This window comes from Pleurodeles waltl, chromosome 8, assembly GCF_031143425.1.
Source record: "Pleurodeles waltl isolate 20211129_DDA chromosome 8, aPleWal1.hap1.20221129, whole genome shotgun sequence".
In the NCBI taxonomy this organism is placed as follows: Eukaryota; Metazoa; Chordata; class Amphibia; order Caudata; family Salamandridae; genus Pleurodeles; species Pleurodeles waltl.
Window position 1 is genome coordinate 620945964 of NC_090447.1, and position 26963 is coordinate 620972926.

At 47.0% G+C, this 26963-nt stretch overlaps 1 protein-coding gene across 1 annotated transcript in view; it reads left to right on the forward strand.

Moving 5' to 3' along the window:
• Window positions 1-16569: 16569 nt before the first annotated feature.
• Window positions 16570-26963, forward strand: part of EGFL6 (EGF like domain multiple 6) — a 381439-nt gene continuing 371045 nt past the window's right edge. Inside the window, exon 1 of the mRNA XM_069204711.1 lies at window positions 16570-17213. Within this exon, the coding sequence (XP_069060812.1) occupies window positions 17137-17213 (77 nt within the window). The 5' untranslated portion in view covers window positions 16570-17136. The remainder of the gene's footprint in view (window positions 17214-26963) is intronic.

The following is a 26963-nucleotide window of genomic DNA, read 5'->3' on the forward strand; positions in this document are numbered from 1 at the left end:
ATACTGGGTGAGAACCAGGGCTCACCTGTTAGCCACACCCTGAGCCTCTGTAGTTGGGACATCACATTTGGAATGCTGCTATTCCTCAGGACAAAGGCATCATGCACTGACCCTGGATACGTAGGATTGACGTGGGAGATGTACTGGTCCACCAAGCACACCATCTGCACATTCATGGAGTGGACACTCTTACGATTCCTGAACACCTGTTGATTCTGGCAGGGGGGGAAAAATGCAATATGTGTTCCATCAATCGCCCAAATTATTTTGGGTATATGTCCCATTGCATAAAACCCGTCGTTCGCTGTGGCCAAATCCTCAACCTGGGGAAAGCAATGTAGCTGCACGTGCGTTTTATCAGGGCAGACAAGACTCTTGCTAGCACGATTGAGAACATTGGCTGTGACATTCCTGCTGCCAAGCCCACTGTCACTTGGAAAGAACCAGTTGCCAGGAAATGGAGCACTGATAGCACTGCACAAGAGGGGGGATCCCAGTGGGATTGTGGATAGCTGATATCAGGTCAGGTTTCAATTGGGCACACAATTCTGTGATTGTAGCCCTGTCCAGTCTATAGGTGAGTATTATGTGCCTGTCCTCCAGTGTAGCCAACTCCACCAGGGGTCTGGACACGGGGGTGTCCCCATCTCCTATTCATCCGCAGCGGTAGGTATCTAAGGGATACAAGAATGAGTAGGGTGTCACAAACTGAACAATGGAGCCACAACAGCAGGCCACAATGTGCAAACATGCTATGGGACAGTGTCATTTGTGAAGTATGTGCCTATTGATCCTGTGATGCAGCAATTATTGATAGGCCTGTGCACCCCCCCCTGAAATGGTGACTACCTGTCCTGTGTGGAGGGACAGTTGGAAGTGAGGTAATTCTGCCGACGTTGTGCGTCATGGCGGTAGGTGGTCGTGAGCCGCCATGCAATTCCTCATTGGTTAATATTGGGCCCTATGGGGTACAGTGGCCAATGGGGATCTACGCCGGCAGTGACGGTATGCACCGCCGCGGACATGACTGCCGTTTTCTATCTGATTCCTCACTTATTTCCTGACCTTCCATAGGAGATGACCGACACTGCATGTGCTGCTGTGACCTGTGTCTGGAACCTACCATGGCCCGTGTGACCGGGGAAAGGGCCCCAGCCTTCACTTCTGAGGAGTTGGACGACTGTTGGATGGGGTCCTACCCAAGTATGGACTGCAGTATGGGCCTCCAGACCAAAAGGTGAGTACACGGTGGGCACGATGCATGTGGCATGAAGGCATGGAGTTGTGTGTGAAGGCTTCGTGTAAGGGGGGGGTGTGGATGTCCTCTTGGTGGTGTACATGTTGTGAGCTGGGCTATGTGTGTGCCAATGGTTATGCAAATGGGTATGGTGGGCCATTTGTGTGACAGGCTGGACTGTTTGTCTAATGGTGTTCTCCTGTCTGTATTGCCTCTGCAGGTCAGTGCCCATCAAAAGAAAGGAATATGGTGTGCCATCACCAAGGATGTGCGGAACCTGGGGGTCTATGGCAGGCAGACCACCCACTGTCGCAAATGGTGGGAGGACCTGAGGCGCTAGGCATGAAGGGCTGCGGAGGCCCAGCTGGGGATGGCCTCCCAGCGAGGAAGGGGTGCCCGTTGGACCCTTACCCCCTGATGGCCTGCATACTGGCAGTGGACTACCCTGAGCTGGATGGGCACTTGAGGGCATCACAGCAGCCACAAGGGAGTGAGTACAGTGGCTATCAGTACAACTTACGGCTGGTGGGGTGGTATCCGGGTGGTGGTTGTGTGTCAGTGGGTGCCCCTGGGCCAGGCCAGACATAGCAACGTAGGTCCTATGGTGGCTAAGGGTTTGAATGTGAAATACTGCTTACCTAGCTTGTTAGTATTCACTTCTGGGCAGGGCTGCGTGGGTCCCCTGTGTGCTGCAGTTGGCGGTGTGTGCCCCTCCTCATTCCTTGGTGACTAGCCATTTCACTGGTAGAGCCATGATTAGTGTGTAGGCCTGTTCCCTGTGTGTGAGGGTGCTGTGTACGCCAACGGTGGTGTTGGTGCAGTCATTGACCCTGTGTATCCTTTGTCTCTCTCCCCCCTTTCTTGTTTTGTCATCCTGTCCTTATGTGCATTAGCATCATCTGACGGAGGAGCTGAGGCACCGGCGACAGAGGGAGCTGCATCCCACAGGACCCTGGAGGCAGAGTCCACCGACGCTGAGGGCACCAGTGGGATGGAGGTCAAGGGGAGCACCACGGCGGAGACTAGAGGGGACAGCACAGACTCTGATACCTCCTCCGATGGGAGCTCCCTGATGATGGCAGACACCTCTGTGACTACCCTAGCTGCAGGTAAAACTGCCACCCCGGTACCAGCATTGCCCTCCCAGTAGCCCCTCAGCTAGATGCCCGCACCCACTCACCCAGGAGGGTGGGCATCTCCTTCACCCACGGCACCTCAGGTCCTGCCCCAGTGAGCCCTGCTGCCCTGAGTGAGGAGGCTATTGACCTGCTGAGATCCATCTCTGTAGGACAATCAACCATTGTGAATGCCATCCAGGGGCTGGCAGCCCAGATGCAGCAATGCAATGCATTCCTGGAGGGCATTCATGGTGGATTGGCGGCCCAACAGAGATCGATTCAGGCTCTGGCCCCCTCTCTGATGGCTGCCATTGTCTCTGTTTCAGCCGTCCCCCCTCCAACTTTCACTTCCCAGTCCCATTCTCCTCAACCCCAACACATCCCAAGCACACAGCCAGACGAGCATGCACACAAGACAACACCCAAGAGTGGCACAGGCAAACACAAGCACCACACTTCATCCCACAGGCACTCATACAAACACCATTCAGTTGCAAACACAACAACATCCACTGTCTCCACTGTCTCCCCCTCCTCCTCCACCTCCCACCCAGTTATGTTAACACTCACACCTGCATGCTCCACATCGATATCCACTACCAGCATCATCACCACACCAAGCAGAACACACACCTCACTGGCAGACACCTCCACAACATCCATGCACGCGTCCCCTGTGTCCTCTCCCACCGTGTCTGTTCCCCTCCGCAAAAGATACAAATGAAAGCACTCAGACACCCAACAGCCATCCACCTCACAGCAGCATACAGCCCATGCATCTGCACCCAAATCCAGCAGACATACATCTCTGACAACGACTCCCTCATCCTCCACTCCCATTACTCCTCCCTCCTACCACTTCAACATCCCTAAAAAGTTTTTCCTTTCCATGATTGACACCTTCCCTACCCCCTGTCCTGCACGTATGGGCAGGATAGCAAGGACCCAGCCCATCACCTCAGCCATACAGTCCACGGGGCCAGTGGTGGCACCACCTACTCGTGGTGGTAGGGATTCCAGACCAACAATACTGAACAGGAAGGAGCCTGCACCAGCTGGAAAGAAGGAGAAGGAGCCTGCACCAGCTGGAAAGAAGGGGAAGGAGTCTGCGCCAGCTGGAAAGAAGGGAAAGGAGCCTGCACCAACAGGCAGAGGGGTAAAGAACCAATCCACCCGTGCCAGAAAGGGTAAGGGATCCCCAACCCATGACCAGGAGGAGAGGAGGCAATCTATGCCAGCGGAAGCTATCAGGTAAACACCGCCACTACCAGCAGCTGTCACAAGGCCCCCACCACCAGCCGTGGTTGTGCAGCCATCAGAGAGTGCAGGGGCTGACCAGGAGCCTCACACATCCACCACCACAGTACAGCCATCAGAGAGTGCAGGGGCTAACAAGGAGCCTCCCACAACCACCACCACAGTGCAGCCATCAGAGAGTGCAGGGGCTCACCAGGAGCCTCCCACAACCACCACTGCAGTGCAGCCATCAGAGAGTGCAGGGGCTGACCAGGAGCCTCCCACATCCACCACCACAGTGCAGCCATCAGACAGTGCAGGGGCTGACCAGGAGCCTCCCACATCCACCACCACAGTGCAGCCGTCACCGCCGGCAGGCGCCATGTAGTCCAGCCTACAGGGGCTACTTTGCGGCCTGCCCCCTCCAGAACCAGTGGGGAAGACACCCACTTGAGAGACTGTGGCCTTGCCCTCCCCAGAACAGAACACAGGGCATGTTGCCCCTTCCAGAACCAGTGGGGAAGACACTCACTTGAGAGACTGTGGCCTTGCACTCCCCAAGACAAAGAGCAATGGGCATGTTGCCCCCTCCAGAACCAGTGGGGAAGACACCCACCTGAGAGACTGTGGCCTTGCACTCCCCAAGACAAAGAGCAATGGGCATGTTGCCCCCTCCAGAACCAGTGGGGAAGACACCCACCTGAGAGACTGTGGCCTTGCACTCCCCAGGACAAAGAGCAATGGGTATGTTGCCACCTCCAGAACCAGTGGGGAGGACACCCACTTGAGAGACTGTGGCTTTGCACTCCCCAGGACAAAGCACAGGGCATGTTGCCCCCTCCAGAACCAGTGGGCTTGTTGCCGCATCTGGCTGAGGTGTCCCCCTCCCCCTGAGGTGCCTGCCTATTTGACAACTGATGCCCCTGCAGTGTTCTATTGGGATTGGTGCAGGATTCGGGTGGGGCCTTGGACTGTGCCCTGTGGCCATGTGTGCCCCTTGAACTATGGAATGGGCAGTGTCCCTTTTTTGTACAAGTGTACATATCTGTTTCATAGCCAAATCGGATTGTTGATTTTATTGTTGGACTGATTACAATCATTTTCGTCAATTCCTGCTGTCCTTGCATTATTCTGCAGTTTTTCGGGGTCAAATTGTTTTTGTAACACATCTGGTTGTGTGTATGGTGTGTGTCAGGTGTGTGTTGTATGTGTGTCACTCTCTTTTTCCTCCCACCCTCCCTTGTGTGCTAGGCGGCTGTACTCACCGTCGTCGTCTTTGCCGGCGTTGGTGTTCCAGGTGGAGCATAATGTAGAAGATCATCGGGAAGACATGCAGTTCGGTTTCCATGACAGCATGGTTCTTCCCTGTGTCTCCAATAGTGAGTCCTTTGACTTTTGTGCTCTGTTTCCACCAGACTTTTGATGGCATTGGTACCATTGTCGTAGTTTGGACTCTTGCTCTAGACAAGACTGCTGGTTTAAGGATGACAGTACTGTTTGTAGGCGACTATGCCTATCCTACAACAAGTCGTAGCTGTCGTCCCAACACTTCCGGCTCACTAGTAGCACCTCACCAAAAACCCAAACAGTAAAAGGTGATTTGTGGCAGCCTTTACGCATGGACTCAAGAGTATGACATATCAGGGAGTGTCGTGGTTAAACGGAGATTACCCCTTTCTCACAGATACATCATATCTCATCCAAACACAGGCAATAACAAAGATGCAGTAAAGTTTCAATGGTTTTTATTTAACACAACTGCAATCTGCGATAAGTTGCATGGGCTGCAATGATTAGGATAATGAACAGTGCAAGAAACAGAATTGTAAAGACAAGAGTCTTTATTACAAAGACCCCCACCATCTTGCAATAACATGAAAAGACATAAGGTGTGTAATATGTCCTAATACCCTATCACAATAGGCCTAACCTCCTACCTAAAGGAGAGCTGGGTATGTTAAACCTAATCTGCCAATGCCATGTCCATGAGAGGAGCTCCCAACCCTCGTTACCTTGGAATGAGGTCTCTATCTCAGAATCCGTAGGGACACGAAGACTGGGTCAGCGTCAAGACGACGTTCAGCATCGATATCAGCGATAGTGGCGGTGCCCTCTGGTCGGAATCTCTCTGATTATTTGTCTAAATTGTGATGTATTTATACAGATCTACTTGGACCCCTGACGTAGGTGTGTTCCCAAACAATAGATAACAGGCATGCTTGGGGCGGCAATTAATATAAACAATTCCCTCGAAAGCATAGAGAGGGAAAGTCCCTAAGACTAAACACCTACTGTTTGTTTGTCTTTGCCACTTGATCTTGACGCCTTAACACGGTGGCACTGATAATGCAAAGCATAACAAGTGGCCTAACTATAAACAAGGCAGCCATCTTAAAGGAATTAAATAATTAAATGGGCTAAGACAGAGCAAGCTAAGTAGGTTAAAAGTCACTAGGGGCCAGATGTAGGTAGGATTCCTTTTGCGAGTTGCAAATTGCGAGTCCCAGCGACTCGCAATTTGCAACTCGCAAAAGGAAATGCAGAAAGGTGTCTCAGACACCTTCTGCGACTCGCTATGGGGTCGCAAAGACCCACCTCATAAATATTTATGAGGTGGGTCGCAGTTTGCGACCCCATAGCGAGTCTAGGCACTCATGGGGATGGTGGCCTGCTGGAGACAGCAGACCACCATGTCCGTGACTGCTTTTAAATAAAGCAGTTGTTTTTTTTCTCTTTGCAGCCCGTTTTCCTTAAAGGAAAACGAGCTGCAAAAAGAAAAAATACCGAAACCGTTTTGTTTCGGTTTTTTTCAGAGTAGGCAGTGGTCCATAGGACCACTGCCTGCTCTGAAAAAAAATTTATTTTTGCATTCACAAAGGGGACGGGGTCCCTTTGCGAATGAGTTACCATCCACTTCAAGTGGATGGTAACTGCAAGTTGATTTGCGACCGCTTTCGCGGTCACAAATCAACTCTACATCGCGATGCGGTCGCAAATAGGAAGGGAACACCCCTTCCTATTTGCGAGTCGGAATCACATTTTGCGAGTCAGTACCGACTCGCAAAATGTGATTCTGCATCGCGTGAGGACTTTTGCGCCTCGCAAACTGTGTTTTTCACCGTTTGCGAGTCGCAAAAGCTTTCCTTCATCTGGCACTAGGTGACGGGGGCACAAATCTGCAAGCCGAAGGCTAAGCTAACTCCTGTTATCCCATTAAAACAAATTAGGATTCACTACAACAACCCAGAAAAGGTGGCAGATTGTAGTGTCTTAATATGGTTTGCGGAACTTTGTCTTCCGCCTGCCTGTAGGCGACTACCGCCGTGGTGACTCTGTTCTGCCTTGACGGTCGGTGTGGTACATTGGCTGACTTTCGGACATAGCACCGCCATGGTCATAATTTGGCGGTACTTACCGCCAGCCTGTTGGCAGTTTTACCACCACTTTATCACCCACCGCCACGGTCGTAATGAGGGCCAATATTTTTCAAGGTAACCAACATTTTTTAAGACCTTCAAAACAGAGACTACTTGTGTGTTTTGTGTGAAACTCCCAGGTGAAATCTGAATCAACTGAAAGCACCTGTACCCAACTGTTTAACACAAAATACATTTTTTAGGGGGCTGTAACACCCCAAACACCCACTAAAGCTATGCCTCTGCTGGTGGGCTATATCATTGCAGTGAAATTGGGAGCTGTGGGAGAAACAAACTGTACTGCACATGTCCTTGAGTAAAGCCATCACGTTCTCTATATGAAAACAACTTCTCTGTGACTTGCAATATCCCTATAATGTATGAAAGAGGCCACTTTATTTCATGTAGATCTGAAGGTGTCATTGGTCTAGGCAGCAGCCAGGAAAGTACACTCAAGAAAAATCAGCAGGCTTGTAGTTGGATTTTTGATCAAGGGAGACCAGGACTAAGATAAGAATTATGCTTTACGGTCACTTGCTCTTTGTCACTCTAAAGGGACACAGGGTGGACCAGTCTGGATGGTCCCAATCACGATAGCGAGGTTTCATTCCGTCATGGTATTCTAAAGGCATGGATTTACTAACTGCATGGGACATTTCATTATCTGTACAAAGCAGACTGGTTTATAACCTTTTTGATTGCCATTTCTGGGACCCTGAAGATCAGTGATCATTCCACAATCCATGGATGACTTCAAGAGCAGGGTCTCAGGGTAGAGGTGATAATCCTGGGCAGAGCCAAGCTGAGGATGATTAAAACAACGGCCGTCCCCAAAGGGGGCATAAAGGGGTGGCTCCATAACCGCCGCCTTGGACCTGGAAGGGACCGATCAAACCATTTTTTCTGCTATGTCACGCCTGCACAGTCGCACAGTTGTGACACCCCCACCCCCCAAATCACCATTTGGGGGAGAAGGCATGAAATGTTGAATGACCAATTTGGGCGATTCGAATCATTCAAACCCCCAATGGGGAAGCAGGGGGATACCTGTAAGGGGGTACGGGGGTCATTTAAGAAGCGTGCTGTCCCTTGGAGGGATAAACAGATGACCCAAGCAAGTGCGCAAGCAGGAACAAAGAAAAAAGGAGATTGCGGCCTACCTTTGCAAGGTACTTTCACGGACGTTGGTTGTTAATTGGTCTTTTTTCATCGGCTTCCTTCGTCGTCACCTCGCCACCCTACCGTCTCCCCTGAACGAGTTGGGCCCCAACACGCTGCTGCCGTACAGCATCACCCCCCCTCCTGTGAGCGCCATTGGGACACCGACCAGCTCCTGCCCCAGGAGCGGCCACCTCATTGCCTCTTGCGTGGGACGCCCATCCGGGTGACACGACCACATGTTCACAGAGGTCTGGTCCCTCGGCGGGAAGGACTCCCCCCACGCCTCCGTAGACCCACCCCCGGAGCATAGGCAAGTTGTAACAGCAGCTCCAGCTACGGGAGCTGCAACCTGTTTGAGGGCTCCTAGCGTGGGACTGCCCATCTGGGTGACACAACCAAGCGTCCCGGTGTGCCATTTTCGTTCCTGTCCCGTAACATCGTGGACAAACAGAGGAGCAGCACCTGCCCTGCATGAGTCTACACGCTCCTGAGGGCCTCACTCACGGGGGCTCCACACCTGAACGAGCAGCTCCAGCATCGAGAGCTGCACCCGGCTACGGCTCAGAGCATGGGACCGCCCATCTGGGTGACGCGACCATGCGTTCTGGAGTGCCGCCAACGTACCTGCTCCTCAGCCTCATTGATGTCCGGAGAGGGAGCACCTGTTCATCGCTACATTTTTCCCCCGTGGAGGACCGCCTGCCCGCGACATGACTCCAAGGAGCTGGATCTTTGTTGCAATTGTTTTGCCACCGAGTGAGCAGAACCATCGCATCCAGAGTGGACGACAGCCTATTTCAGGTGACACGACTCCATGAGGGTATTTGATTTACTTCCTCAAAACATCACGAAGATTGTACACCATCAAGAGGTGGTGTTTGCAGCAGCCCAGCCACTCCAAGAAAAACATTTTTATTTACACTTGTGAGAAAGTCAGCAATGTGAGTGAGTAAAGAACAGAACTGTGAGTTAATCCAGAGACTCTCCTGTGAAACAGTATACAGAGACCCTCCCGAAAATTTTCCTTTTTAACTTTGAGAGTCCACACAACCTTTAAAAAAATAAAATATATATATATATATATATATATATATATATATATACATATATATATATATATATATATACATATACATATATATATATATATATATATATATATATATATATATATATATATATATATATACATAGACATACAGAGAGAGTATTTGGGGGTATATACTCATTACTCAGGGCCATTATGGAAGAAGTGGAAGTGGGTGATCACCAAGATGATCTAGATAAGATGCTGGCACATATGAGGGCTGAGGATCTGAGGCGGGGCAATGACTGGCTACGCGCAAAGATGGAGGAGAGAGTCACTGATAGAGATGCCCCACAGGTGTTGGATCAAAATAATACCACGAGGGAAGACGCCAGTGGCCCAGGGTCCGAGGTGGACCCCACACATAAAGCAAACAAGCGGCAGAGAACAGAAGGGAAACCAGCAAAGAAGGGGCTAAAATATCAAGGGGGGCAAACCTGCCCACCTCGGCACCAGCAACGGTAGAAACACCCGAAAGCAGCAGTTTGTGGAAACCATCGGAGGGTGAGCATAGAAGCGCAATCATCAAAGAGTGTTTGAAGTCTTTTGCACCATTGTTATTAAAAGGCAGTGGCACAGGGCAAAGTCTAGATTGCGCAGGGAAAGGGGGGAGCCAGGAGGCTATAAATAATGGGGAAGGCTGAGGAGCACAAGCAGTTAGCAGTGAACCGTCAGCCGCAGGGAACCCCACACCGGCCTGGGTTATAGATGGCAAAGGACAGGAATCCGTTAGGTCTGTGGGGCAATCACCCGAGTTGTACGTCAGACCCTCATTAGGTCCCCCTGCTATGACAAAAAGGTCTGCAGGCCTGGAAAACACAATCCCACTACCAGTAACAGAAAGAATATGGCAGAAGGAATTGATAGACATTTTTTCCCTACTAGAAATTCAGTTAGAAGGTTTGTATCTCACAGTGTGTGATCAGAAGGACGAGGATAGGCGGGAAAGATAGAGGGTCAGGAAAGAAAGGAATTTTGAGAATTGGTTGGATGCTTCCAGGATCATGGCTTGCGTAATAGTAAAAAATTCCCACGCTGCGCAGCGGACCTTTGGTTATGTGAGTCAAAGATATATGAAGCGCACTTCCAATTCCCTGGGGATGCATGGCTAGAATACGATAAAAGTTTTAGGTTAAAAATGCAGGCCCATCCGGAGATGGAATGGAAAGAGGAGGACATCTCTAGCTACATACACAAGATGATGGTGGCAAAAGAGGTCAAATCCTGGGCGGCTAGGGGGGACCAGCCCTTTCGGAACACGTACCACAAAGGGAAGCACAAGAAGCTTAAATCATTTCATAGATTCAAACCCTTGCACAGCAGTGAGGGTCAAGGGGAGAAGGGAGCACAGGCAATCTGCTGGAAATCCAAAACGGATGAGTACACTTGGGGACAGAACTGTAAATTCAGGCACAGCTGTTCATCATGGGTGGGAGCACCCAGCATCAGTGTGCAGGAAAAACAAACACCTATCACACAAGAAAGAAAAGAAAAAGAAAAATTAAAGATATTTTTTTAACACGGGCGCCGAGGGGAACTAGAGAAAGTATAAATTAGCCAGATCCCCTATTAACACACAATTTCTGAGAAAGCTAGCCAATGAGTACTACAACAAAAAGGAAGCAGAGCTATTAGTAAAGGGATTTGAAGGTTTCAGAATTCGAGTAACAGGTCTAATAGTGTGGGGTAAGGGTAAAAACCTAAAATCAGCCATGGAACACCCAGAAGTGGTTCAGCAAAAAATTGAAAAGGAGTTGCGGCTGGGTTGCATCAAAGGACCACTGCCCTCACCACCCCCCAAAGAATTAATAATTTCACCACTAGGTGTGGTGCCCAAGAAGGAGGCAGGACAATACAGCCTAATACACCATTTATCATTCCCAGAAGGTGCATCAGTAAATGACAGCATCCCCTCTGAATCATGTTCTGTAGCTTATGCCACCATAGAGGATGCCATTGATATGATAAAGTCAGCAGGCAGAGGGGCTTTATTTGCGAAGGCGGACATTGAGTCAGTTTTCCGCTTATTACCAGTACACCCAGACAGTTTTTACCTATTAGGTTTTCAACACAACAAGGAAGTTTATGTCAACAAAGCTATGCCCATGGGCTGCTCCATCTCGTACGCATATTTCAAGCAGTTTAGTACATTTTTGGAATGGGCACTGCATAAAAAACACCCAGCTGGGGGAAAGATGCATTACCTGGACGATTTCTTATTCGTTGGAAGAGCAGGCACAGGCGAATGTGCCAGCCTACTGAGGTCTTTTCAAAACCTGGCAGAAGAAATAGGTGTCCCCTTAGCAGCAGATAAAACTGTTGGCCCTGTAACAACACTAGTTTTCTTGGGCATTGAGTTAGACTCAACCACGGGAACATCAAGGATCCCAGGGGATAAGGTGGCAGAGCTAAGGGCAGAGATCAAGTCCATGCGAGGGAAACAGAAAGCAACCCTTGGGGAGCTACAAAGAATGGTTGGAAAACTGAATTTTGCAAACAGGGTTATCCCAGCGAGGTGAGTTTTTGTGAGACGTTTATGCAGACTGACAGCAGGTTTGCGCGAGAAGCACCATCATGTCAGGCTGGGATCAGGAGTAAAGAGCGATTTGCCCATGTGGGATTCCTTCCTGGACCAATTCAACGGTCTGCTCATTTGGAGAGAGGGATGGTATCAGCCAATGAAATAGCACTGTTCACAGACGCCATAGGCGTCTGTGGTTTCGGGGCACTGTTGGGCAATGAGTGGTGCGCAGGCAAATGGCCAGATAGGCGTCACAAGCTGGGGATCACCAGGAACATTACATTTTTGGAGCTGTTTCCCATAGTAGTAGCCATGACATTCTGGGAAGATAAACTGCAGAACATGAAGCTAACGATATGGTCAGACAACCTAGGTGTGGTACTAGCCATAAACAAAGGGTCGGCATCTTGCCCTGATACGCTGAGACTTTTGAGGCGATTGGTCAGCATCCACCTCAAGGGGAACTTGGACATCAGGGCTAGATACGTGCAGGGCATAAAAAATTCACGAGAAGATGCTCTCTCTTGTTCCCAGATGGACAAATTCAGGAAGCTAGCCCTGAAGGCGAGGCGAGCGATGACACCTTTACCGAAATGTCTGTGGGTGCTGGCGGAGCGGTCTTGTCAATATTAATTCACAGTGCGCTCAAGCCAGAGACACATAAGAGGTACTTCAAATATGCCTGGTCACTAATGGAAATAGGAGGACTTAAGTCACTTAGGGATCCAGTAGCAACCAGACCGCAGGGGAACGCTTCATGAAATGGGCCTACCAGCAGGGGAAAACAAAGTCTTTGGCACATGCCCATCTGGCAGCATTGGCTCATTTCTCAAAGATACAGACGGGGATAGATCCCACTGCCTCACACTACATTAGAACAGCTATGAAGGGCTGGAAATGGCTCAAGGGACCAAGGCAGGACAACAGACACCCCATAGACTTCACCAAGCTGACACTGCTGAAAGATGCACTGGAGACAGTGGCAGCCAACCTATATGTTAGGCCTATTCAGAGCAGTTTTTACTACAATTTTCTATGGGGCTTGTTGCATAAGTGAGATAGTAGCCACAGTGAAGAGAATGGGCGGCGACAGTTGCATCCAGGCTGAGGATTGCAGATCAGAGTCAGACAGGGTGCGTTTTCTACTAAGGAGGTCAAAGACAGACCAGCAAGGCAAGAGCATGTGGATTCAGCTCAACTGCATAAAACAAACAAAGTATTGTCCGGTCTGAAGCTTAAAAGATTATCTGACAACGCGCCCCAGATCACCAGGCCCAATATTTATGCACAGCAACGGGGATTGGTTGAGCAAATACCAGTTCACAGCAGTCATGCGCAAAGCATTAAGGCAAGGAGGCTTGGCACCAGAAGTTTTTGGTTCCCATTCTTTCCGCATAGGGGCGGCCACAACGGCAGCAGATTTTGGTTTAGAAGAAAATGCCATCAAAGCTGTGGGTAGATGGCACTCCAAAGCATACAAAAGTTACGTATGGCCACATTTAATATAAATGGAACCTGTCTCTGATTGCATTGACAGGTGCGCTACACAGGACAGTATGGGTGGTTGGGCACTCCTTCATTTCTAGAATACAAGCATGGTGGAATCAGAAAGTCAATAACGTGAGGAGAGACCTAACGGCAAGTAAAATCAGATGGTGGGTTTTCCCTGGCATGAAGTGGGCACAGCTCTCACAGACAGTGCGAGGGTTATTAGAGACAGCTCCGAGACATCCGGATGTTATAATCACACACCTGGGGGGTAACGACTTGGCCACGGTGGGAAGAAAGATCCTTCTGAATGAGATCAGACAGAGTCTGATGGAAATAACAAGGTTATGTGGCAACACCACCATCATATGGTCAGAAATAATCCCCAAGATCAATTGGCGAGGGGCTTTCTCAAGCAAGGCGGTGGACAACTCCAGAAGGAAGATGAACATTGCAGTCTGAAAATACTGCAAAGCAAATGGGCTGCAGAGCATACGCCACAGCTTGATCCACCCCAGACGACTGTAGTTCTACGCACTAGACGCCGTGCACCTATCATCGGAAGGAATGGAGATTTTCTGGGCAAACCTGGCTGCAGGAATGGCACAGTCAGGCTGCGCATGAAAAAAAAAAGAGGAGAGATAGGTGGAGCTGCCTGGCGACGTAAGCCTCTCAGGCAGCATGGTGGAAATTAAAGGAGGTTTTACCAAAATCGACGGTAAGCACACCTAGTAAGGTGGTGTGCAAATGGAAGGCCACACACCTGGGGATGCCTTATGGCAGGGTGAAAAGAGGCCAGCTAAGGGGAGTAAGCGGAACACGGCACTCGCAGCCCAGACCCGCCAGGACGGATGGCAGGGCACAGACACATACCAGGTAGAGAGTTGGGCCTAATCCAAAAATTAGAAGCTACCCCCTCGGAGAAACATGGTAAAATGAACACTATGGACTGAGCCCCTCCAAAACTAAATGTGGGATTGCCTACAGACAAAATGGGTCAAAGAGACATGACAAACAGAGGCCAAGACTCAAAGGCCGATCAGTCACTGCTATTTCTGATTTTTTAATTTTGAATTTATTTTAAATGTATTGTTCTTGATTTATGAGACCGCCAACTAAGTGTGATGTTTGTATCAACATAATTGTGATTTAATTAGCAGTGAAATGAATGCTTCGCCACATCAACTGGATTTAAATACTTACGGGCAATTGCACGTGTCTATGTCAATAAAAGCGACCAAGTTATATCCACTGATAAGTGTTGTACAGTGCTTGGTTGTTTTGAATGCTGCTGGCGGGGCAAAATTGGGGGAATATAATATACTGGAGTAAGACAAGTGCAGGAGTTAAGGCCGCCTCCAAAGGGGGCATAACAGGCCGGCGCCATAACAGCCGCCTTGGACCCAGAGGGGACCGGTCAAACTGTTTTTTCTGCTATGTCGCGCCCGCACAGTTGTGACGCCCTCCCCTCCCCTAAATCACCAAAAGGGGGAGAAGGTGCAAAATGTTGAATGACCAATTGGGGGGGGGGTTGAATCATTCAAACCCCCCAATGGTGAAGAAAGGGGATACCTGTAAGGGGCTGGGGGGGCATTTAAGAAGCATGCTGTCCCTTGGAGGGATAAACAGACGACCCTGGACAGCGAGCAAGCAGGAACAAAGAAAAAACACCCTCCCACCAAGACAGCACAGCATCCAGTGGCGATACCAGACAGACAAAAGGGGCAAGCGGAAATTAAAGGAGGTTTTACCAAAAGGGACGGTAAGCACACCTAGTAAGGAGGTGTGTAAATGTAAGGCCACACGCCTGGGGATGTCTTACGGCAGGGTGAAAAGAGGATAGTTAAGGGGAGTAAGCGGAACACAGCACTCGCAGCCCAGATCCGCCAGGACGGATGACAGGGCACAGACACATGCCAGGTAGCGAGTTGGCCCTAATCCAAAAATTAGAAGCTACCCCCTCGGAGAAACGTGGTAAAACGAACACTATGGACTGAGCCCCCTCCAAAACGAAATGTGGGATTGCCTACAGACAAAATGGGTCAAAGAGACATGACAAACAGGGGCCAGGACTCAAAGGCCGATCAGCCACTACAATTTCTGATTTTTTTATTTTGAATTTATTTTAAATTGATTGTTCTCGATTTATGAGACCACCAACTAAGTGTGATAATTGTATTAACATAATTGTGATTTAATTAGCAGTGAAATCAATCCCTCGCCACATCAACTGGATTTAAGTACTTACGGGCAATTGCACATGTGTCAATGTCAATAAAAGCAGCCAAGTTATATCCACTGATAAGAGTTGCACGGTGCTTGGTTGTTTTGAACGCCGCTGGCGGGACAAATTTGGGGGAATATAAAATACTGGAGTGAGACAAGTGAGGGAGTTATAGGTTTTCCAACAACAGATCAGTATGAACGAGGGAAGGTCCTGGTAGCACAGTGCTGGGACAAGTCATTCTGCCAAGATGATCTTGTGGTAGAGTTCCTCTGCACTCATCCATTTGTGTATGTGGATATCTCTTCCATCAGATGAATTAGCCTACAATGACAAACTACCGGTATCTTTAAAAAAAAAATGTAAACGGATCCAGGGCAGACATCAATACATCCCTTTGGTGCCAGTGCCTAGTCCAGTTCACATGCAAACAGTCCAATGTTCCCAAAAATGATACGGATACGATAACAATCTGTTTGTCTTGAATTTGAATGTAATCATTAGTGCAATTCATAATGCGCTTTAGTGTCCAGAGCATGTACTCACCTTTTCCAGAGGTGAAAAGTGGTGTTATGTTTTCACTGTCAGTACTTACTTTGGGAGACACCTACCCTTCTTTTGGTGAAACTATTTGGGAAACCCTGATGCAAGTAGCTGTCATCACGTATATAATTTAGGCAACATCTGCTTTCGTAGCTTGACATTAAGATTTGCGTTGGTGCGCAGACAGTGGAATAATGACTTTGATCCAATTGTGGCTGGGCTAAAATTCACTTTTGTAAAATGCCAAAACATGTCTTACTAAGAAAACAGATGGTCAGCTGTCGAACATTCATTCTGAAGAAGACGTGCCAGTACAAGGTGCCAGACTCGTTCATGAATACTTCTCACCTCCATAAAATAGATGACATTCACTCGAGGGAAACGTCGAGGTACAGCCTAGGCCCTAGGTGGTTGCTTCACATTCATGTTAATGATGATGATCGTTACCTTACATTCGTGTTCATTATCAGAATACAGTATACATTGATATGTCTGCGTGGGAAGGGAATTGAAAAGGCGTGTTGTTTCAGCTCAGCTCAACATGCAAATCTTCATATGGTTTAGATGCGTCTCAAAAGCATACAGCTGGCTAGAACTGTACACCTTTAGTTTGTTCAGGCTGAATCTCCCGGGTCACATTATTGGCAGTTTCTTGCGTGCGCTGCAGTGTGTACTCTTCATCACCCCTGCAGCCTCTGGCTAAACTTACAGTCTGAGGTAAACCTCGGCTCCCCCTAACTCCAGCTCCCACCCCTCCCCTTCCCGGCCCCCGGAGCCACCGGCGCGGTCATTAATGGCTGCAGGGACAGCCTCGCCGAGGAATTCAAGCACAGGCTGGGGCAGCTGCTGACAGGCAACCAGAGGGGGAGAGACAAAGAGGAGGGGAAAAAAGGCAAAAGGAGAACTGACAGAAGACGGAGCCTGCCCCCGACTGACGACCAACCACTCCGCGCCCCGTAGGGCTACACAGCAGTGACCACCCGAGAGAGCTCGCGACAGCGCCCCCTTTCAAAGTTACTGCCTGGAGACCAGCGCGGGGATTCCTCTTGCGACATCGCGAAAGGACAAGTGTTTCTATCGCAAAACTTCGTAGCTGGCCGCAGCCATGGAGCCGGTCACTTGGACTGCGTTACTCAGTGTCCTCCTGCAGCTTGTGTCGGGGAGACCCGGTGACACGTCCAGGTGAGGTCTGCTGGTCAGCGTGGCTGCTCTGTGTCCACGGGGTTAAGTGTTTGATGTGGGCGAGCGTGAACGTGCACTTTATCCAAGAGCGTGTCGCCGGGTGTGTTTGTAATTTTTAAAGTGTTTTGATTTTTATTCATAGAGTTTCATCACGTGTGGTTCAATGTCTGCATATTAAAACCAACCATTCCATTTGTTAATATAGATAATGGTTATAGATACGTTGTTTTCCACAGAGCCCTTAGTACTGAAACAATAATTTTCTAACTGCCTCAAGACGGGACATACGACTCCCAAAAGATTTCAGAGCAGTATAGATTTTTAGCTTAATAAATCACCCATCCTTTTAAATTCTTACTGTTTAATTGTCTTTATCACATTATATGCTTGTAATTGCTCGCTCTTTGACGGAAAGGGTAACAGAGGCACCGATAGATGCAGTGATCTATCTGCCCAAGATCCTACAATGTGGTTAAGTGGGGAAGCTGGGATTATGTACCCAGTTTGCTTTTTACCAACCAATGTGACCACTACCAAACAGCTTCTCCTCCCGTGGACCATGGTATTCCCCGGTGGGCTTTCTTTGAGAACGTTTTACCCAACTTCTTTCACATCAGATGGATACTGTGTGGACACAAGTGCATGTGTGTCAGGGAATCGATCCACAGGTAAACCCAATGTATGCCGCTGCAACAGTTTTATTTGGCAAGCCAGTATGTCAGCCAATATAAAGGCAGCCTCGTGCACATGAACCACTTTGTTAGTAAACACAGTTCACCAAGCCACAACTGTTAACCCTTGCAGAATGACACACTACAGCTAGGAAAGGATTGAGACTTCCTATAGCTGAGAAGTGTTATTTGAGTCCTGGGTGGTCAGTGGTTATCTGTCAGTGCCCATGGGGGAGGGAGTCATTTACCATGTTCCATGCCTCGCGGTACTAACGCACTGCATTTTGGTAATCAAGGAACTCCCTTTGTGTCCTTGACCCACCAGGAGTAGCTATGTGGCAAGTTATTGTTTAATTCAGGAGGTTATAGTAGGTTTAGTAATTTGATTGCATGACAAAATAATCCGGTCAATTGAGCTAAAGGTGCCACACACAATGTCACACTACGTAAAGTATGCCACAATATGTATCACTTCTGTTCTGCTTTCACAGCAGCGTTAGGTGCAATGAGTGAGACCACACATTGGCTTGGGCCCATTTAGTTGAGAAGCCTCTGAAAACGTCTTAAAGCAAAACAACTTTTAAATACCTAGCCACTGTTTACCTAAAGTAATCTTGGATTCACACTCACACAATGATAGTATTAAAAAGGCAAAGAGTGGGTCTAAAAGTTAGAGTTCCAATGTTCAGTTAACAAGTGAGATCAACTTTGGTGGTCAGTGGTAGGGGGTGCGCCAGTTGCAGTTCAAAGGTAGACCAGTAATTGCTCCCATTGGTTCCCGAGGTCAAAATCAGTAACATGGGTACCACTGATGGTGGGAATTGGTTAATAAACATAATAGGTCACCTGGGCAAGAGCGTGGGAGGACAACATTATAAAGGCCAATATATTTGAGCAGCAGGTTGTGGTCAAATGTGCCTAATAGTGAGGTCATCCATGTAACCAGGGGCACCCACTTCTCTTTAGGAAAAACAAGGCAATCAGCTTTCTTGCACAGGACATTACTCTAAGACCTAGCTGATAAAGGGAAAACCCGATAAGGTCAGGAATGGTAGAGAAAGGTCAGCGAGATTCAGGGTCACCACCCACGCAGTCCTGGAATGTCTCTTAAAGTTTCTCAATCCTCTTGTGACGTAGGCATCTTAGATGTCTTTGTTTCCTGTGGACCGCACATTCTCAAGAGTCTGAGTACACTTCTTTCTGTTGGGGCTAGCTTTTTGCCTCCATGGTCAATGGCCATCTCCTTGTACTTTGCAGTGAAGCTTTCTCTTCTTCCATTGGTGGTCACAGCTGCAGAGTTCCCCTCCAGAACATTTGGCTTGTTCCCAGTCTTAAGCAAAACAGCAGCTTCCAGAGTCCTGTTCCTACTCAGACATACGTCATTAGTGGCAGAACATGTCCTTAGGCATGTGCACAATTTGTGTTACTTGATCAATGTTGTGTAATTCAGGAAGTTCTATCATCTGTGTTCAGTCAAGGCTCAAGTCTGAATGTATGTTGCAGCCAGGCTCAAGATTAGGTAAAAACTGCAATGGAGATTCTGAGGCGTAGCCCTCTGTCTTTTTTAAGGGACAGGAGATAAAATGGCCTTACTCTGTGCAAGGAGTCATAGATACCATTTCTATGCAGTTTACAGATAATGCTAAATAACAATAGCAGCAACAACATCATCTGGCTGCACGCTTACAGGGGTAAAAAGGCTCCAATATATATGTTGTTTCTTACTGAGAATGGGCGGATAGATTCATTTTCCAGGAATATATGTAAAATAATGTCAGTTTCTCACCAGATTCTTTGATAGTATAAAGGTAAGAGATTGAATGGATGGGTGGATCAAATATAGATTTGTTGACAGAAGAACAAGCGGTTGATCTGTGATTGGTTGAACAGCGAAATTGACAGATCTGATTATATAGATGTTGCAAGGTGGAATATTACGCGGTATGGCTGGGAGGCCTTTCCATGCAAAATTCTCACAATACACAGAGGTGATTCTTGGATTGAACAGCAATAATCCTTAGTTTAGTCCTGGTAGTGTCACAAAGAGCAGCCAGGCATTATTGGAGGAACATGTGTAAAGTATTTTACAGTACCATTATGGTGCATAAGCACTTGAGAAGACTCGAAAGAAATCCAACACCATTTCATAAAAATAGAGTGCATTTTTATATAAATTTAGACACCAAAACAAACTTTTTATCATACATGTGCCGGAGCTATTAATTTTAAAAGGGTTAGAAAATAAATGCATTAAATACTTCAGACATTTAACATAGTGGTCAACGGGAAATGCTGTTAGTGACAAACAGTCACAAAGGGGTCGAGTTACTTTCTGCCCTCTCGAGGTAAAGGTCTTTGGAGGCTCAGGACCAGGTTTCTACAGTCAGATTACCTGTACTTTGTTCGGGGACCCCAGGTGCAGAGGCAATTTCTGAACTGTCAGTGAGCTTTAAATCGGGGCTTTAAACATTGTGGTCAATAGGAAAAAGCACTCTTGTGACAAACAGTCACTTCTCTGTGTTTTTAATGACTTTTCAGCCTTTCAGGGTAGAGGTCTTCGGAGTCCCAGGACCAGGGTTCAATAGTCAGTACACTCTTACCTTGCTTGGTGAGTCCGGTGGCAGAGGTAGCTTCGAGCTGTCATTCACTTTGAACGGGGGCTGCGGGTGCTGTTAAGTAATGCAGAACTTTACAATCAGTCACTTTGGAGTTGAATTACGGTCTACCCTTGCAGAGTAGAGATCTTTGGGGGCCCCCGGACCTAGGTTCAACAACTGGATTTCTTCTACCTTGCTCAGTGTCTCCTGGTGCAGAGGTAACTTCAGCTGCCAATCACCAGGGACAGGTCACGCTAAAGATGCTTATACCACAATGTCAACCTCACCAGTTTGAGGATGCAGAAACACAGGAGTGAAATTGGTGCCGACTTCGGTTGCAGGGTCTGTGAAGTGCCCTCTTGCTGTAGATGTGACTTAAGGGGTCAGTTACCGGACTGGTGACCAACAAGCCTTGGTTGCAGTAAAGGTAATCCAAAGTTACTTTGGTGGCTGAAGGTCCTAGGGAGTGCGTTAGTGGCTCAAAACATGGTGTGAGGCCAACTACAACTTCCAGCATACACTTTCCACTTTTCTTCAGGATATCTCTTGGCAGGCCCAGGGGGTAGCAATTCTTCTGGATCAGCATGTCAATTTACCTGCAGTTTGCCGGGGACTGGTTCTACGAAATCAGGGGAGTCTGATGTGATTTTATAGCAATCACAGGGGTCCCTCTTGCAGGGAGAGTGGAGTTTCAGCCACAAACTTAAGTCTTCCACACAGTTCCAGTATATTGGGCCACAGGGTCTTAAGTATCCCTTCTTGAGCTTTGCGGCAGAGTCCAAATCCTGTTGTCAGTTATCACTTGCTTCTTGCCATCCTTCTTCGTAATCTTGTGCTGAACTGAGGTTCTAGTGTCAGGGGTGCTTTTTAAATTCTAGATTTAGGGGTGTTATGGGGTCTGAGGGACAGTGGCCAACGGGCTAGCTGTCCCTGCGGCCAATCCGCCCCTGAGGTGTCAACATCCTGCTGTGGGTGTACATCACTAAGCTACTCAGAAAACTCTATTTCAGGATCCTTCAAAATGGCAAGGCTATTCCTTAACTGTTCAGACCTCCAAGCCCACCCTAAAGGTGTGGCTAGCCTTTTGAGGCTGCAAGCCCCCAGGATATCTAATTTTCCCACCTGTCAGCTTGAACAGGGTGGGAAGAGCTTTGTCCTTGAATGGGGAACAAGAGATTACATATCAAGGACGGTGAATGTCTTTGAGGCTTAACCACCTTAATTACTGTAAACACTAGCCTTCCTGGGAGGGAGGAGGCGTTACGTCCTTCCTACCCAGGTCCTTTGTCTCTGTCCTGGGGACGTGCTAGCACAGTCAGCAGGAGGGCAGACTCTTGTCTTGGTGGCATGCAGCTAGGCATGGGGGGGCTGAAGCTCGCCAAGGCACTGGGTCAATATTTCTTAGGGGAGCACCCATTCAGGGTGGGACTTCTGTGCATGCCAGCTCGTCCTTGACATGAGTATCGCATCAGGGGTGAAAAAGCACAGTGTTTGAGTCCAGACACGACAATTCAGTGGTATCATAATGGAGCTGACTATCTCGAGTTTGCTTGATAGCCAGCCTATGTTATTCTAGGGACCTCCGGTCACTTACAGTAAACCTTGTTTTACAGAGTTACTGTAGGGATATATATGTCTGAACATATATATCCACACCTTTAATATAATGCACTCTACCTCCTGGGCTTAGGAGGACAACCTTAAGAGTGACTTACTTACATTAAGACAGTGGTGTGGCTCTGCACCACCTGGTGTGTGTAGAGCTTTTCTTGAGTAGAGAGGCTGCTCGAGCAAGGCTGCAGTGGCAGTCCTGCAGTCATATTTGTACTTAGGTTACACAGTGTGGCACAATAAAGTGCTACAGCCCTGGGGGGCCCTCTTATCACCCTTGCCCTGGGTATCACTGGTACCTATTCAAGGGTCTTCCAAGGAGTGATAAATGCCTTGCCAATTAGGTGTACCTATTTACAGTTACCATTTGAGGAAAGAGTACTGGCACTGGGGCCTGGTTAGCAGGTTGATGCTCACTATCAGAGACAAAAAAACATCATCTACCAGTTGTAGTGGGGGCAAAAAGTGGTGGGGATCTACAGAGAAGCCCAGTTTACAACAATAGATTAATTGGCTTATAGTATATGTATGATATATATATATATAGTTCTGTAAAGTTTTAAAGTATAAAATTGAGGATGTAGTATTCATTTTCATTACTGGCATATTATTGTTTCAGTGATAACAGACAAATTATCTGTAAGATGGATGCTAGTTTTTGTTAAACTGTGTGAACAGTGAGTGAATGAAAAGACTGCACTGGAAAGAATATAGAACAATTCAACTTTGTATCGTTTTTGCCGCCTTTTTTAAGCACGCCAAAATTGAATAGAGGAATTTCCTTTTTGTATTTTGCTTCTATAATGTGCAGTGAAACAAATTAATTATGCTCTCAAATTAGTGAAGGTTTCTGCATTGGAACCTGAGATCCTGAACAACTTATCTTCACTCATTCGGCTCATGCCTTTACTCCTGCACTTCAGAAAGGATTCCAAAACTTGTGATTGTTTATTTTTCCAACGCCCTCGGAGTTGTGCGTAATTTGAATATTTTACAAAGTTTATCCGCTAGGATAAGTATGTCACAAAAAACTGTCAATTTCCAGCTAACACTTTTTGGGGGAATAATTCTGCTGTTAAATATAGACTTTGCGTTTTTGTAACTTTTTTACAGATATTTTCATCTGCATTATTGTTCTAAAACGTCATGCAGCCGGTGGAATCATATCATTATTGTTTTTTTAATTTCATGAAGCGGATGGAAGTATAATTTCCTCATTATACACGTTTCATGCACAAAACAAATAAAACAAATATATTTGAGGAGAACCTCATCCACAATCGGAAAGGACTCAGTCTGCCAAACCTCTTCTTGTCCATCCCCCACAACAGTGATATGTCTTTCTCCATTTCCTAACTGCTGTCCCTGATCTCAAATTGTTCCCTATAATTGATGCTGTGTACAGATCTCCATCACCTCCTTTGCTACCAGTAGCTGGTTGCCCGGTGGAGCCTAGAGCAGAATTCGTTTTCTACATTACTTATAACCAGGATATCTGGAACTGTGTGATTCTGCCACTACTGCATTTTCTACATAGTTACAAATACATCTTGCTTGCATCTTAATACCACTTCTATCGCATAATTTAAAGATTTCATCAAAAGATTGTTGCTGGTTCAAACAGATGAACATCTTCCGAAAAAGCACAACAGTTTGTGTTTGCAAAGTTTTAGATATTTTACAGAAATCAAGTAGTTACATTTTAGTTGCTGATTGTTGCATTCTGGTGTTAAACCTGTACCAAAGAAGTGAAACTTTTGCCCAGACAGCAACAATGCGTGTTAAGATGACAAAACAGTGAAGTACACTGCCTCAGAATGTGAACATTAAGCCACTCAGTTTGCGTTTTCCTAACACATAATGTAGTTGTCCCTGTCGCATAATTTTGGCCTAATTCCAGTAGCCCTGCTTGAGAAAGGAGCACTAAGGTAAGGACATTGTGCTGTTGCAAATTTTAGATAATACAGAACTAAGGCTTATCCTTTCTTTGCCTTTGGTGGAGAATTAGAGAAATATAAACTGAGGCTGTGCTAAGCATATACATGTATTTTTTGGCATTTGTCTGATGTAAGACATGGAGATCTGACTGTTAAATGGCACAAGCGTAGGGCATACCAGGAGGATGAGGCAATGCAGAAGTAAGCTTTCAAGACGCGGGCACATTCTGAGCTAAACTGACATCGCATTCTTAACCCCTTAGTGCTGTGTTGACTTTACTGCTGAACTGTCTCTCATTACAGTTTCTGTGGTGACTTCACTTCTGAGCAGCTCCAATTTACATCACTCTCCAATGTTGTTATTCTTGTGTTTAAGCAGCGCACATTGCAGGAAGAAAAGTGACATTTCTGATTAAAAACATGGGTTAGCGTGAGAGTGATTTGTAGCAATGTACAACAATTAATTCTTGAGGCAGCAGCTCCAAGGCTTAGCGGAATGGTGCTGTGTGGGTTGCTCAAAACACCAGAGACTATATTGCACAACCTGCCCTAGGGTAGCAATCAGTGTTCTGACCTGCTCCATGCACCATTCTGCACTGTGGTGTTACAGAAGGGGCTGCACATTCTTGTGGACCCTTAGATAATAAGGATCATGCTGGCTGGTGCACATTTTGTGCAGGTGCGATTAGGTGTGTGTTTTCAAATTTGCATCGTGGTGTGTTCCATGTAAATTTGTTTTTGCTCAATGCACATTACAGATGCAGGCACAGAGGCAAAGAAGCTGTCAGGAGGAGCACTGTCTGTACACTACAAAGAAGTGGCACATAGTGAAGGTGTCCCCAAGTGCCCCCGAGTGAGTGGGAAAAGTAGCTCCAAAGAGCCCCTGGCACACCCCTGGAGGTGGGTGCAGTTACTCACTGCACCCTCCCCTTCAAGGGAAACTCTGCTCCCTTTCACTTAGGCGATGTTCATATTCAGCCACATATTTGCTGTGATACTGTGCACTGTACTGCTCTGCCTAGCAAATGTGTAGCGGCACAGAGTGGAACACTACACTCTATTTATGATGTGGCCCGAGTTCTAGTTTATTGTCTGAAGGAAGTTGAGGGATGCAGCTGAAGTGGTATATTGCCATAGGAGATGAAATTAGGTCTGCTCCTGTTGAGGTGCAGGAGAAGCCCTGACTTCAGAAAAACATGTTTGTTGTTGCCAGTTTCCATGTACCTGTTAAAAAACACAATTTAGCACCTCTCCGCTGAATGCTACTGAAACACCAGCGATCAAGCTGCAACCTGCAGTGGAATTTTGGCTTCTGCACGAAGGCTGCAGAAAGTGTATGGTATATTGGCATTAGACAAGGGGACAAAAAACCTTAATGCAGAAAGCCTGACTTCACTTTTTGCTCCTGCTACTGCTAACAACTGTCTTGAAAGTTAGTGCAATGGGCTCATAAGCCTTCTTCAGTAATGTCTGTGCAAACAGGAGATCATATGTTTTTGAACAGAGTCTCAGCTTGAGTTTTTATTTATAGCAGATCAATAGAATGAGTCAGTTTAGTTGAGCCATAGTACCATTTTCAGTATTTACAATTCTTCCGGGCTCCACACACTCTTGTCATTTAGGGGCTGGCAATGGTAACTCAGCAGATTTACCTGGAGGACCACTGTATTGCAGGTTCAGTACCCATAAGGCCAATGAACTCGCAAGCTAGAGGTAGATATACCCGCCTGTGATACCTGGTAACCCAACTTAAATAGGCTGCCTCGCATGGTACTTTCAAGTCTGATGGTACAATACATTCAGAGTTACGGTTAATGACAATATTACCGGTACCAACATTATGTGAGTTGCAGCCTCCTCAAAGCGTTGGGTCCAGTCCTGACTCGTATACGGTTACTGCCTTGGAAGTAGTGTTGATAGAACCAGGGCCCATACAACCTATTAAGTTAGAATCTCGATGATTTACAGAATCTGTATTTATTATTGTTATTCCTGTTTTATGTAGATGACAGTATGCTTTGGGCTGTAGTGCTATGTGGAAGGTGCTTCCCATTGATGCAGGTACAGAGGAGACAAGCCTGGGTTGATTTCCACAAAGTCATGATATGCCGCATTGAAATTATCCAGGCCTGTGGTCTGAAGAACACACATTAGATGCACACCTTGAGATGCTATTCCAAATGCTTACTAGTCAAGTCAGATGAGTTATTGATAATACTGGAAATTAAATGGTAATACCGATCACCCTCCAGTAATATCAGATATGTCTTCCACACTGTTTTGCTTTCAGAGTTGGTGGGTGGTAAACACGGGCTGAGTCACTATTTCTGTTGTTTATTCCACCTTTTTGCAGATCAACATTTAAACATAGGGGAAACAACTAGTAGTAATGACAATGTCAGCTCGGTCCTTTCCCCCATGTTTACTAGCCAAGTTCATATTTGAGACCTACAGTGGCAGACGGCTATGCAAGTGACATTGAAAGAACAGCTGGATTTAGAAGAAATGAAAGATTAAAGAAAAGATTCACTAAATAATATTGGGTCTCCTTGAGCAATTAGCAACTGCACTTACCTTTACCACAGAATTTGTTTTTTGTGTTTGTGTTGAGAAATTTAGTACAACGGGTGGCATTAGAATTACCACCTGCTTTTAGTCATTTTTCAAGTCATTGATCAGCAGCCTTTTATCACCAGCCATTCACTGGTGCTTATGCTACTTGTTTTTTTTCAAACAATTGAAGTGATTTTGCCATGAAATATAAAATTAGCAGATATGGTAATAGGCATAGAAATACACACAAATACGATTTGAGCTTCTGCTTATTGAGTTCAGTTCACTCTTTATGTTATTTTGATTATATTTAGTACATGAGCTTTTGTATAACATATCTACTAGAGAGGTAAACACACTAACGCTGCGAGATACATCTGT